This window comes from Esox lucius, chromosome 16, assembly GCF_011004845.1.
Source record: "Esox lucius isolate fEsoLuc1 chromosome 16, fEsoLuc1.pri, whole genome shotgun sequence".
Lineage (NCBI taxonomy): Eukaryota > Metazoa > Chordata > Actinopteri > Esociformes > Esocidae > Esox > Esox lucius.
The window spans coordinates 23138721-23152637 of NC_047584.1; the positions used below are offsets into that span (position 1 = coordinate 23138721).

The window sequence follows — 13917 nt, forward strand, 5'->3', positions numbered from 1 at the left end:
CAGTGAAATGGTTTTGGTCATCACTCTGTGTCTTACTGCGGTGCATCCATCCGTCGCCCAGCTGTTGTTCTCTATGTCTTTGACACGTCGGACCAAGGGAGGAGTTACCTCACTGTTACTGGAGCGCACAGCAGTGAGATACACTCAAAGACATTCTTTCACACACTCTCTCACACCCACTGTAACGCGTGCACTTCGTCGCATCATGCCGATAACAGTGCATTCATGTATTTACTCATATTTACCGATGAACAAGTGTGCTGCCATCGAACAGAGGAGCAATGAGTTAAGTGCTGTAAGCCCTCGCAGCTGCGTAGCGCTCAAAAGCCATTCAGTATAATGCATACGTAGAGTGTCATGCATATGGAGAGGTGGTAATCAACAGAAAAAAGCAGGAAACTAGTGAAGAGGCCGTTTAAGGGCGTTTGGTCAGGCCACTGTGCTGTTCTGAGGCTCATTTCGTGGGACATGGTGTCCCTCTTTAGAACTCTTCAGTTCCTGAGGTAGCCTCAGCACTGCCCATACAAAACAAGGTTCAGCCTTGATGGAGAATTTGAGCATAGGCTATCAGGCGGCCCTTACTGGCATTTCTTTCTTTGTCTCTCATTTACCTCTCTCTCTCTCTCCCTTTACTCTTATTTTTGGCTTTAGCTTTATGTATGAAATCTCAGGAGTCACGTTGCCCCCGGGAACAGTGGGAGCCATCAACATAGTTGAACAGGAAAGGCTGGCCAACAGTGATTAGAATAGATAGTGCTAATTGGTTCAATGCAGGTGGCAGATCAATGCTGAGGGTAAAATCATCTCATTACAGTACACCCTTTTTTGTTTGTGCATGAAAGGGTTTGCTTGTGTATACTATTGTGTTTGTATATTAGAGTCTGTGTGTGTGTGTGTGTGTGTGTGTGTGTGTGTGCGTGCCGTTTGGATGACTTGAGATTTGGGTCGATGAGAGCTGTCTCCTAAGCTTTTGTGTGACGTTTTTTTTTCTTATTGTCATGGTGATTCGGTGATTGGGAAAGAATCTGATTGTTGATTGCAAGTTTTCATTAAGGAACACAAGAACTAAAATAAAATAAGAACGTATTCCTCCCTCGTCAAATCAGGTAAAAACAGAGGAAACCTGGACTCACACACACGTCACATACCCACGTCACACACACATCATGCACGCATCCATCCAAAGTAAAGCATCTGGGTTGGCTGTATTTTGTGCCTGAGTCCAGATTCCAGTGTGGGCAGGTCAATACAAGGGCTTATTAATGTATAAATCTACTCCAGCTGTCTTTGAGGTGTCCTTTCCATTGTGGTTGATATAGCATGGAATCACCACTCAGGGAACAATATAACATTGAGACAAACATATAGTAGGAACCTCCCCAAATGCAATGATCGATATATGTTGAAATCAAGAGTATCTGCAAAAGCATTTATTTTTCTATCGGAATTCTGTCATAGAGCACAGTGACTCGGCCGGAAGAAGGACGCAAACAGACACAGAATGGAGAACGTGGCTGTGTTTTACATGTTGTAGGAGGGAGTTTGGGTCTCCTTGAGTGTTCTGTCCTATTATTTATCCATGTTCCACCAGAATGGTACAGCTAAGCCACACCCTCTCTGCAATATTGTCTCAAGATTATTACAGATGAAACCATCTGGTTTTCGTTATCATTACATTTATATAGGGATACTATATATTTCTAAATCCTAAATTATAAATGGAATGCATGCATTTATGACATACTTATTTAATTTTTTTAGTACCGGCCCATTTCTTTAATAATGCTTTGCCTCTTGACAAAATAATACTTTTTTTTCATTTAAAACAATTGATAGTTTCAAATGTTTGAAACATGTAACTACAAAACATGCAGTTACCGGTGAAATAAGTTGGGGCAGGTGTTATGTTTTTGGCCATGTGTCACATTCTTCAGGTAGAAAAACGATGCAAATACAAAATATGACGACTTTAAGTTTAAGTAAACTTATTCAAAAGGCAAGGGTTGGTAGTTTATGGATGTAAATATCCTAACATTCAAGTGGACTGCATTTCTAATATCTTAAAACTCTTAGCCAATAAACAAATACAATGTGCAGTAGCCCTGGTCAAATCAACAAAGGGTGTGTCACTGTCCATATATTCACGGAGAGCACTGTAAGCCCTTTACTTATAAATAGTAATGCAGTTTAGAAACTACTGGAAACTAGCAAACTGTCTAGTCACACTGGTTATAGATAACTTGTGCCAGTACCCTTTTCTCTCCACATTTATTCTGTTTTTGATGAATTCCTTTTATTTAGGTTCAATTAGTAGTCATATTTTAAAACCGACGTGTGGAGGAGGGTGTCGCACATACTCAGATGACGACCAAAAGGACCGGTGGGACGTTGATTGGTCACTTCTGCATGGGATTATGCTTCTCCCATTGAAGTTATAGCCTATATAATTCTCTCGTTTGACTTCAGTCAGTATTCCATTCTGAAACATTACGTGGCGATCTACCAGGAATTATTACGGCAGCACCAAGCCACACAGAGGAATCGCCGCCAAAAGCGCATCAGAATCTGAACGCTCAGAATGAGTGCAACGTATCTGCGCCAACTTTTGCTCCTTCAATTAGTCTGGTGTCTTGGATGTTGGTACGCGACAGGTAGGGAAATGGTTTATATTATTACTACTTTTATATTATTTGAATTAACTTCAATATTTCTATATATGTCTTCTAAGAAAACGTCTGAACATTCAATAGAATAGTGTATGGATTTCGCTGTCACTTATCGTTTAATGTAAATCTTGGATTGATAATATTATCTACTTAAACATTGTGTATCTTTCTTTAGAGGCTTATCCCAGCAAAGAATGTGAACAAGAAAATGCTTTGTCAAAGGTATGGGTCTGATTTTTTTTTAGCGCCGATAAATGGCAATTGTAAAAGTATTTTGAAAACAATTAAGTAATAGTTATTATTCGTTATCAAATAAATTATTATTGAATATCAACTATGCATCACTTTCTCATCTGATACCAAAGTATAAAGGCAGTGTTAACATTTTAAAAGGTGTAATAGACACAAACAATATGCTTTGAATGATTACGCAATCAGAAGATATAACCATCCAATTGGATACATATTTTCATGTGAATTTTTCGAAAATCTGCATAAAGACTTACATGAAAATATTTCGATTGTTCCCACAAAACTGTCTTGTTGCTAATAAAAACTACTGTGTACTGTCTTGGCTTGATGACAGCGCACAAAAATATCTCGGATTTTTTGCCACTGGTTGTAATAATGTTGCTGTCATGGCAAAACGGCTCTCAGAAAATTGTGTACCGTCTTAAATGTGCCATACGTGCCCCGTGTAATCAAATGTATACCACACCTCATGCTTTGCCTAGTACACATTTTCAACACTTCCATACAGGACACAACAGTGTTTTAGCAGAAAGGCACCGATTTTTCTGTGTCCATTCATGCACACCTGCACCAATTTCTTACTGGGCCATGGCTTGGGTTTAGTGCCTTTTAACGTGACCTACTGGACTTTTGTTTGATCACTGATCATCTGGTTTGTGTGCTGCAGGGTTCTGGAATCCAGACTGATGTGGGTGATATGATGTGGAGAGATCAGAATGAGGTAAGGTTACTGCATGACTCAATCTTAGCCCAGATAATACAATATTACATTCTGACCTCAGTGTGCTTCTCTGTCTGTCCTTATGCCCTCAAAGGAGCAAGTTCCGAATATATTCAAAAGAGTAAGTTCTTTAAAAATATCAGATCTTTATTTCTACCTTGAAAACATGTAGATATGCATAATTACTGTCAAAATGAAGGAAACAGCAACATCAGGCACATGAGCAGACCATTTTTTCTTTCTTTCTTTTAAATCATTGTTCTGAAAACAAACCACTTTTTAGTCATTGTGAATTTCCTGGCCCTGGTCTGAATTTTAAACATAATCCTGGAATGACAATGTATATTTTATTCCTTAATTTACTCAAACGTTTCCTTCAATTGTCAGTCATCATTAAATAAAGCAATAAACTCTTTGGAGCAGAGTGTTTACTTTGTTTATTCTTCTCGTCAGTTCCTGTTTCACTACTCAAAGGCAAACTCCATAGGCTCTGTACAACATGTGGTAAGTAGAGAAAGACTGCTCAGGAGTACAAAAAGTTCAGATTAAAATTATGTTTCAGCATTATCATTGAACTAACTATTTAATACAATTTGATGGCCTTTCCTTTTCTAGTCCCATTCTGTACACCCGTTGATGCGTCTGTCACCCAAGCTGTCTCAGAGGAGGAAGAAGCAGCTGCTGCTGTTGGTAAGAATCCTGTCCCCTTTCAACTTCAATTGATTGTGCTTTTATTTAAGCCGTAGTTTAGGAAAAAAATCTAATTTTAGAGGGTTATTCCCCATCTTTCTAATGGCCAGTCAGCAATGTCCAATCAATGTATGAATTACAATTTTAGTTCAGTACAGCGGGGTGATGTCAGTAATGTATGACTTTAATCTTCTAGTTTATTAGTGCTAGAATAGAAAGGTAGGCAATTCAAAGACTGTGTCCAAAACTAATAATGATGCTCCCTTCTATACAGAGGCTCCGGGATCTCCCTGAAGGTGTGATGTAAATAAAAAAAACAGGGGAAAATGTTTGGCCAACAACAGCATCCTGAGCTGATATTTGAGAAATAAACAGAGATAAATGTAACTTAACTGCAACAGGTTTCTTCCTGATTTCCATTGGTAAAAGTAGTGTATAGGTTGTGATTTAAGACAAGGTGGTGATTGCACATACACAAATACAGACATTAAAGGTATCGCCATTGGTGAAACCGCACCTCAAAACATACACAGGAGTCAAATACTGTACACCAAAAGAGTCTTTATGTGATGGATACATAAACAAGGGCAAACACCTTATACAAAACTCAACTGTTTTTGCATGGGTGAATTATAACAATTACAAATGTATACATTTATATTGTCATATATTATGAAATGTATATGCAGAATAAAAAGTATATCTTCAACCAACTGTTGACGAGTTCAGATCTAATTTAGAAGACAGATCCCAAGTTCAGATCTAATTTAGAAGACAGATCCCAAGTTCAGATCTAATTTAGAAGAAAGATCCCAAGTTCAGATCTAATTTAGAAGACACATGAGATTGAACCGGAGAGTCTTAGTGCTCTGATTGAACCTCTCTGCTGGCTGCATTGTGTTGAACATTCGTTTTCACACCTCTCCTCTGGGACCCTCTGCCCTCCCTTGTCTTTGGACTCTTCCAGAACTTGCGCTTATGACTCAACTTGTCAAATAATCTTCAAGGCCTTGGTTCTGTGAATCAGGTTGGTTCAGGGCCACAACAAAATAGTGAAAGACCTGGGTTCCCAGGGGAGGGGTTTGAAAACCACTGGCACAGAGAGCGAGGAGGGCACTCGCCCACATCATCACAGGCCTGGCATCTCCACCACACAGTGAGAGTGGAGCAGTAGATTATTATTTGGCGGTTTGGGAGCTAGTTCTCATCTTCAGAGTCACTATCTTTCCGTGTGGTGGGGAGAGTGGATCGGATTGACGACATCAGCTTGTCTTCAATCTGCTTCTTTGGGTTTTCTTCCAGGTCGGACTTGACAGCACCAGATTCTGATAACCTCCACTCTAGCTCTGAGGATGATAAGATAAAATATATTTTAAAGTCCCGGGCAATTTATACTTTAAGTTTGTTTTATTTTTTAACTCCAAATATATTAATAAGGCCTAGTGCAGTCAACAACCTTTTTGGAGGACATTTTCATACTAGAAAAGGGGAAAATAACCTGACAATAGCTTATTGGACCAATTGATGACATAATTCCAATTACAAAGACTCCATAGGGCATTTTTTAGTTAATATGCTCCCTTTCCCATTAAAATGCTCAGTTTGACTGAGATTTAGACATACACTCAATGGCCAGTTTGTTTTTAAGCCCTGTTCATGAAGATCGATGGCGGCTACAGACAGTGAGTCTCATGGCCACGGCAGGCATCAAGGCATTCAGTTACTGCTTTGACTGAACATTAGTGGCTGTTGATGCCAGGAACTTCGATTCCAGTATCTGAGAAACCATCACCCTCCTGGGCTTTTCAAGTACTGTACCACTGTGTCTATCATCAACAGAGTATGACGCACCAAACAAAAAAGAACGTCAGCAGTGCTCCTGGAACACGTTCAGCAATGACTGCTGAAGTTTGACACCTTGAATCCATGCCCCTAAGATTTCACAATGTTATAGACCCAGCATTAGATGGATGTACCTAATAAACTGGCCACTGAATGTTAATATTAATTGGCATGAACAGCTGACTGGCGGATGGGACCATCTAAAAGGAAAGTAACTACTTTTTAGTACCTTCAACTTTGAGGTTCATGCCTCCAAAGACCAGCGGCCCGATGTACTGTGCCTTCATCTCCCCCTCGTAGTAGACGAAGATGGTGGGTAGGTTGCGATCAGGGTAGTTGGGAATGCAGGTGGTGGAGATGGACTTGAGGAACTTGGTCTGGGGGAACTTTCTGGCCAGCTCGGTTAGGTGCTGGTTTATCAGGGTACACAGGGGAACTCTGGGGGGACCGCGGATTACAGAAATAGGTTACAAGTTGTAATATTCTGATTGTATTATTACTGAATTAATGTATGTTTTGTAACAACTGAGCTCATCTAGATGAGCTGAGGAACAAGAGAACATCCATGTTTAGATTCCCTTTCAGGAAGTCAAGCTCGGTGAACCTCAGGAATGTGTTGTGTGATTGACCATTTGGGTTTGGGGCTTGTCATGATAGTGGCCTCGTATTGTAGAATGAATGCATTGTTCTAGTCGACACACCCCTCTTGAACATATTGGTGAGAACAACAATCTAATGATGAGATTGATGTATGGAATATTCATGAAGACACCTATGCTGCAATAACGGAATATATCTTTATATATACACCTTTACTCAACTAGGTAAGCTATTGACTTAATATAATATTTAATATCAGAGGTTAATACATATGAACTTTGTTCCATTTGTCTTATTTAACTGACAAAAATATATGGTGTTGCACAAGCAATGGAACATTTTTGTCCATTAAAATAACATTAAATTGATCAGAAATACAGTGTAAACATTTTTAAAGTTGCAAATGACTACTGTAGCTGGAAACGGCTGATTGATTTTCAATAGAATATCTACATGTGCGTACAGAGTCCCATTATCAGTAACCATCAGTCCTGTGTTCCAATGGCACGTTCGGTTTGCTAATCCAAGTTTATCATTTTAAAAGTCTAATTGATCATTAGAAAAATTATGTCAGCTGAAAACTGCTGTGCTGATTAAAGAAGCAATAAAACTGTCCTTCCTTAAGCTAGTTCAGTATCTGTAAAAAATTAAGAGACCACTGCACCTTTTTCTGTGAGGAACAGAAGGGTTAAAATTAAGAGACCACTGCAAACTGAACGCTTCTGTTCCACACTCAACTTTTTTGGAAAGGAAAGAAAAAGGTGCAGTTGTCTATATATTTTTTCCAGAGCTGTATATTAGAGTGTCTAGTTTGAAAAACAGATGCCTCACAGGGTCTCAACTGCCAGCTTCAATGAATAGCACCCGCAAAATACCAGCCTGAATGTCAAGAGTGAAGAGGTGACTCCGGGATGCTGGCCTTCTAGGCAGAGTTCTTCCTCTGTCCAGTGTCTGTGTTCTTTTGCTCATCTTAATCTTTTCTTATTATTGGCCAGTCTAAGATATGGCTCTCTTTGCAACTCTGAGAAGGCGACTGGGCGTTTCGTCCAACATCAGCGCCTGACCATCAATGATGTCCATGTTACACATTTTTTTTAATCTAATACTCCACACTGCTGCCAGCTACACGGTTTGGCAATTTTACCCCCAAAAAGTAAGGTTTTGTTCCATAAGGTTGACCATCTTTGCCTGGTTATCATCAGAGTTAGGGTTTAAGGCCGGGTGTCTCTGTAAAGCACTTTGTGACAACTGCTGTTGTAAAAAGGGCTTTATAAATAACTTTGATTGATTGATTGAGTTAGAAACAGCTAAATTCCACTGCTGCTGTCTTTTCTACATTGGGAGGGTAGTGAACAGCAAATAACTCACCCCTGTTTGTAGAGATGCAGGACTACCCAGATTCCCTCTCCAGCTTTGTTCACCTCCTTGATGTAGTCACACCCAGAGATTTCCACCACCTCCCCAAAGCAATTCTTTATCTGGGTGGCTTTCCATTCAGCAAGCCTCTTTTGTCTATTTTAGGCAGACAAACAGAGAGCAAAAATGTTTTTTGAAAGTTCAGGTTCATGCTACCAGAAGAACCGCGCTACTACTACAGATTACAGGTTAATTTAGAGAGATTTAGAGAAATATATGCAGACAATAAGGAAGAGCTTCATGTCAATCCTTGTTGTAGTGATGCTTTAAAGACAGTCCTGACCTATACATCTCAATGGCTGCCTCATCCTCTTCACTGAAGTCGTCCTCGTTCTCATTCAGCTCATCCAGAGTCATGCTCTCATAGGTTTTCACTGGTCACAAAACACCAAAGGCATAAAGTCAGAAAAGGTTTCATTTAAGCTATAAGACTGGCCAAGTGAGGAGGTTATTCTAAAATGCTGGTCAAGGATCAATCTTCCCAGATCACGTATATTGTTAGTTAAGAAACAAGGTAAAAGTAGATGAATGTCCAGTACCAGTTATGTTTCTATAGGTCTACTAGGTCCATTGGCAGCACAGTAAAAATTTGTCATCTAACTTTTAGCAGGTATTGCCTTGTATTGTGGCATGAATAAAGACTTGTGTTGACTATTTACTCACATTTTGTCCACTCACAAAATAATGTGCGCATGCAAACCTACAAATCCCTTTTCAGTTTTCGGTTTTGTCATTCAACCAACTGCAATGTTTAGGAGACAACACTGTACAAAATCCACTAGTATTTGTATTGACCAACAAACAGATAAATTGAATGAGTTAAATAAATGAAAAAATACATTTTGAAAATGGTGTAATGACATACAGAAATTAGGATCACTACACTTCATCTGAATGAATCCACATAATCACAGTTGAAGTTGTTGAAATGAAAATGAAGTAGGCCTATCAGAGTAAAACAAAACAAATGGACCAAATCCCATTATATGTTTTACCTCATAATATATGTTGGTTTATATAATATAGCCCAGAGTATATCAAACATGTTTGTGCCAGGGACCAGCAAGGCCTGAATATATTATACAATGTTTTTTTTTAATATTAAAAATCTCTCCATGGTTTCTGCTACACTAATGGTTTTAAAAGTGAAAACATTTTTATTTTCCATTTTAGGACATATTGGTGCCCTTTAAAAAAGTATTACTCCTACAATGTTAATAAAACACACCTAAACAACACTTTTTAAAGGAGGTAAACCAAAGTTTTATCTGAGAGACTGAGGAGCCTGTAGTGACTCAAATACAACAAAATGGTATTGGGAAGTGAAAACATCAAAGATCATCACGTAACAATTACGAGTAGAAAAGCAGACATTGCACATGCATTGCCTCCATTTGCAATTCAACACGTTGTGATGAGTCTTACGCAGGCTGCAGGCATCCCAGAGGGAGGAAAACAGAAGATGTGTTCCTGAGAGTTAGGGCTGTCAAAATGTTCCTGAACTAATATTGTATAATGTTAACATATCAGACGATCCCAGACGATTCCAGCTGCCAGTCTGCTGACCCCCCCATGGTGCTGACCTGGATTAGGTTTTATAGACTCTGGACACAGCCCAAATGCATTTATCAATTATTACAACTTGTACTCTTAAAATGGTCACCCCGGCACAGCCAGAATAGGACAGGTTACCCCTCAGAGCCTGGTTCCTCTCTAGGTTTCTTCCTTAATTTCTGGATTTTTTCCTAGCCACTGTGCTTCAACAATGTTGTTGCTTGCTCCGTGGGTTTTCACACTGGTTGTTTTGTAAAAGCACTTTGTGACAACTGCTGATGTAAAAAGGGCTTTATAAATAAATCTGACTGATGATCTAGATATTTTTATTTTATTTCTAACTGTTCAATGCTGTGCCCATTGTGTCCAGTAGAGGGCAATGTTACACGACAATGGAAAGCCCAGTAAAAAACAGTAAACACTGTTAGTTTTAACATTGTGGCACTTATTTGACAAATTATATGTAGGCCTACATGATGCCATTCTGACGTTTTATCGGTAAACCGGAGGTAGAAATGTACAGTACTAAGTCTTTTGCACAGTATTGTATTTGCTATACCTAACTGAATATTACAGGATATTTTGTCAGACTTTGGGTTTGTTTGGAAATTGAGATGCAATATATCATGTTACTTGGTACTAGAAATACGTGGGTTCTTTAGCAAACATTACACAAACTATGCATTTGTTTCTTCAGGCTAAGTTAGTTTGTAAAATCACTTTTTTTAATTGAACATTCTATTTGTTCAATTAAAACATCCAAATGGCACCTTTTAGCCCAAGAGGTCCCCTCAACACTGTTCATCTGAACAAATAAAAGCACGAAAATGTAAGCAGATCTTAACAATAGAGTTTTTTGCAATGTATTTCCATATGTATTTGACAATGTATTTACATATGTGTAAGACTATTAATTAATTGGGAAAAGCGAACTGCAGTACTCACAATACTGAGTATTTTGCAAAACATAAACTGCAATATTATCATATGGTGACCCAGGGATTTCTGAGGCCCCAGGAAATTCACAGCCTTAGTTGTCAGTGTAGGACTGCCCTCCAGGAGACTTTACTGTAAATTGTATTTGGTTAAAGGAAACATTTTACGAAATAAAATCCATTATTATTTGAATAGGGCTTACAGAGAATTACACAGTGTAGGCAACCAAGTGCCAATTATTATTCAAGACCCTCTCACTATACACTGCACCTTTTAAGGCATGAACAAGCTTTTCACCCGAATAGTGTCTCAAAGACAGCTTGTAATGTAGGCTACACATTTTTCACACTTCTATGAATGCACCCATCGTTGAACAATTCTTTAACTGGGCTACTCATTTTGAGCTGAATATTAAAAAATGAGCGGCACAGGGATTAGCACTGTGACCAGATCTCCTGTCTGAGATTTTCATATACTACTCACAGCGAGGCTCATTGCATACTTTGAGTGGGATTCTTACTGGCTCTGCCTGACAAATAACATATTTATTCTGGACTAGTTGGACTTCTTTTAGTTTGTTACATTGAAACAGGACCAATATTACGTTGATTCAATCACACTGACATCTGTGGTCTGTTATTAAGTGCAAACTAATAGGGGGAACCCAGTGAAACTGAAGGTTGTGTGACATCCGCACTGGCTGGCATTTCTTCTGCACAGCTGTCTGGGAACATGGCTTTGATGAAATTCTGAGCGGATCTGGGTGATGACACTAAACACTGCTTACCAACAGATTCCTGCTGAAGAAGGATCTGTTGCTCTAGAGCTTCCTCATCGACCTGGTCTTGGGTTTTCTCTTTGGGAGGAAGGATACCCTTTTTCCTCAGGATGTCATTCCACTCGGTATCTGCATTGGGGTCCTGAAGAACACCAGATCATATGGGAGATTTTAAAGATACTCAAACAGTGTTGTTTGTAGGCCACATTTTTATGTGTGTGTAATTTTTAACACACATGCATACTCATTCAGCTGATTCACTTATAATCTAATAGACAACACTGAATGTAGCGGTCTGTGCATGGGCTTCACACTGTATGAGTGACAGAAAAAGATCATATCTAGGCAGCCTTCAAGCAGTCATTAAACAGTTTTTCATTGATACTGGAGCCAGAGAGGCGGGGTGCAACCTGTCTCACTCCAAACAATTTACCCAGCCCCAAAACTAATATTTATTAACAACCCCTAGGGGTCCTTCTGTCCTCACCCCAGAGACAGCGTGCCTCAAAGACCAACATCACACAAAAATATTTTTATCTGGCCAAACATCAACCATGTCCTATTCTGGATCAAAAGTGTTCTTCACCATAGCAGAAAGAAATGCCAAGGTTAGAGAAGACACGATTTATAATTCTACATATGAGAGAAACTTGTATTTTCCTAAAGAACAGTTCGATCTGAACGTCAGTAATCACTGACCAATCAAATCACTCAATGAACAGACAAGGTTGTATCTATCTATAACCACACACACACACACACACACACACACACACACACACACACACACACACACACACACACACACACACACACACACACACACACACACACACACACACACACACACACACACACACACACACACACACACACACACACACACACACACACACACACACACACACACATCTGAACACTATTTTTTTAACTAAAGTTTACTGTAAATGTACACATTTCAGCAACCCTGTACAAGGCAAACATGTACTTGCATTATTCACGAACTATTGACTGATTGACTTAATGTTGTCGCTAGTAAATCGTGCGAATATTTATAACTAAAATCTGCCTCGATATAGTCGAACGGGTTAAAATGCTAACATTTAGCCAGCTTGCTAGTTCTCCCAATAAATGTTGTGTAATCTACCAGATAATCATATTGTTCCTACGTCCTTTATTCACTCTAAAAATGATTACAGAACGATTTGTTGTTGCGTAGTTAGAAAAAAATGAAAAGCAACAAACCTGCATTATTTTAACCGTTCAAAGGAGCTGATATCACACCGCTTCTTCCCAGACACGGACATAGAAGGACCTCCCCAAAACTTCTTCCGTAGTACAACAAGTTCTTCAAATTTGACAACACGTAAATACTTGTCAGTTACATCAAATAGAAAACTTTCTTTACTTTATTTAATTAAAAAAATATGAGGGTAAATCATGTTGTGTCATGTTGTTTTTTAAAATTATTATAATAAAATTATTATCACAATAAAACTGTCCCTGTCAAGAAATTCAAGGGACAATAATAATAGATGCACTAATATCCGGTTTGGGTCTCCAATATGTCTATATAAGGAGTGGGAAATCTACATTCCGTTTGTAGCAGCTGCGAAAGACAGCTGCAGCTGAGAAATTACCGTGCTGTCAATCCCATGTGGTGTGGTCCAATTGACCCTCTGTAGATTTTTGTACGTCTGGATTTGCTTCTGTATATACCGAAGCAAATCCAGACGTACAAAAATCTACAGATTACATACAATATACACAATATAATATTCTTATATTGTGTATGTTTAAAAGTTTACGTGTAGAAATGTATTAACCGCATGCACAGCATATTTCTAAACAGTACTGTAATCATAGTTAAGCCAGAACAAAAGTATGTCTTAATTTCTGTAGCCTGTCCTTTGTGTAGAGGGATAACTTAAGTCATCAATCTTGATGTATTTGTATTTACCTATTTAAAGTGACATGTTGACATGCTGCTCAATTTTTTTTTACATTTTATAATTATGATTAAATGTCATAGATCATCTTATCAGGGTCCTTTAACAGTTCTAATCTCGTCCACCGGCTAAGCACATTTTGGTGTTTGCGAGGCAGAACATGACAACTCTGACCATTCCTGACTTGTTTATTCTCAAATGATTTATTTTTAAGGCATGTTACCAACTTAGCATTATTGTTCATCAATATGATTTTTAGAAAATTGTGAAACAAAGCGTATAGGCCTACTAAAAAAAACTACACATTTGCTTTCAACAATAGTTCACACGGTCACCTCACTGGAAATTGCCTATTAGTTGTTGATGACTGATGATAATAAAGGAAACATATAGTGGATTTGGTAAAACAGATCATCATATAACATCGTCAGATGCATTTTTATGTTAACTATGTTTACAATCAACTATATTTGGGAATATACTTTTTTATAACGAATAATTTCTTGTTTTTCC

General features: G+C 38.5%; 2 protein-coding genes across 2 annotated transcripts; one reads left to right on the forward strand and one right to left on the reverse strand.

Annotated features, from left to right (window-relative positions):
* Positions 1–2327: 2327 nt before the first annotated feature.
* nms (neuromedin S) lies at positions 2328–5042 on the forward strand. Its single transcript, XM_010880070.4, has 7 exons — positions 2328–2651; positions 2842–2888; positions 3586–3639; positions 3734–3760; positions 4093–4143; positions 4255–4329; positions 4604–5042. Exons 1-7 carry the CDS (start codon positions 2579–2581, stop codon positions 4634–4636), a joined length of 360 nt encoding a protein of 119 aa, XP_010878372.1. The 5' UTR covers positions 2328–2578; the 3' UTR covers positions 4637–5042.
* pdcl3 (phosducin-like 3) lies at positions 4873–12805 on the reverse strand. The gene is made up of 6 exons (XM_010880069.4): positions 12701–12805; positions 11465–11597; positions 8471–8561; positions 8140–8283; positions 6401–6609; positions 4873–5675 (listed from the first exon to the last, which is right to left on the reverse strand). Exons 1-6 carry the CDS (start codon positions 12704–12706, stop codon positions 5527–5529), a joined length of 732 nt encoding a protein of 243 aa, XP_010878371.1. The 5' UTR covers positions 12707–12805; the 3' UTR covers positions 4873–5526.
* Positions 12806–13917: the final 1112 nt, after the last annotated feature.

Bases quoted from the DNA above. Each gene is read 5' to 3' on its own strand.
- nms (XM_010880070.4), top strand. From the start codon at position 2,579: ATGAGTGCAACGTATCTGCGCCAACTTTTGCTCCTTCAATTAGTCTGG. The intron at 2,889-3,585 runs GTATGGGTCTGA...TGTGTGCTGCAG, and splicing joins AAGAAAATGCTTTGTCAAAG to GGTTCTGGAATCCAGACTGA. The intron at 3,761-4,092 runs GTAAGTTCTTTA...TCTTCTCGTCAG, and splicing joins TTCCGAATATATTCAAAAGA to TTCCTGTTTCACTACTCAAA.
- pdcl3 (XM_010880069.4), bottom strand. The intron at 8,562-11,464 runs GTAAGCAGTGTT...TTTTGTGACCAG, and splicing joins TCTTCAGCAGGAATCTGTTG to TGAAAACCTATGAGAGCATG. The intron at 6,610-8,139 runs GTGAGTTATTTG...CGGTCCCCCCAG, and splicing joins CTGCATCTCTACAAACAGGG to AGTTCCCCTGTGTACCCTGA.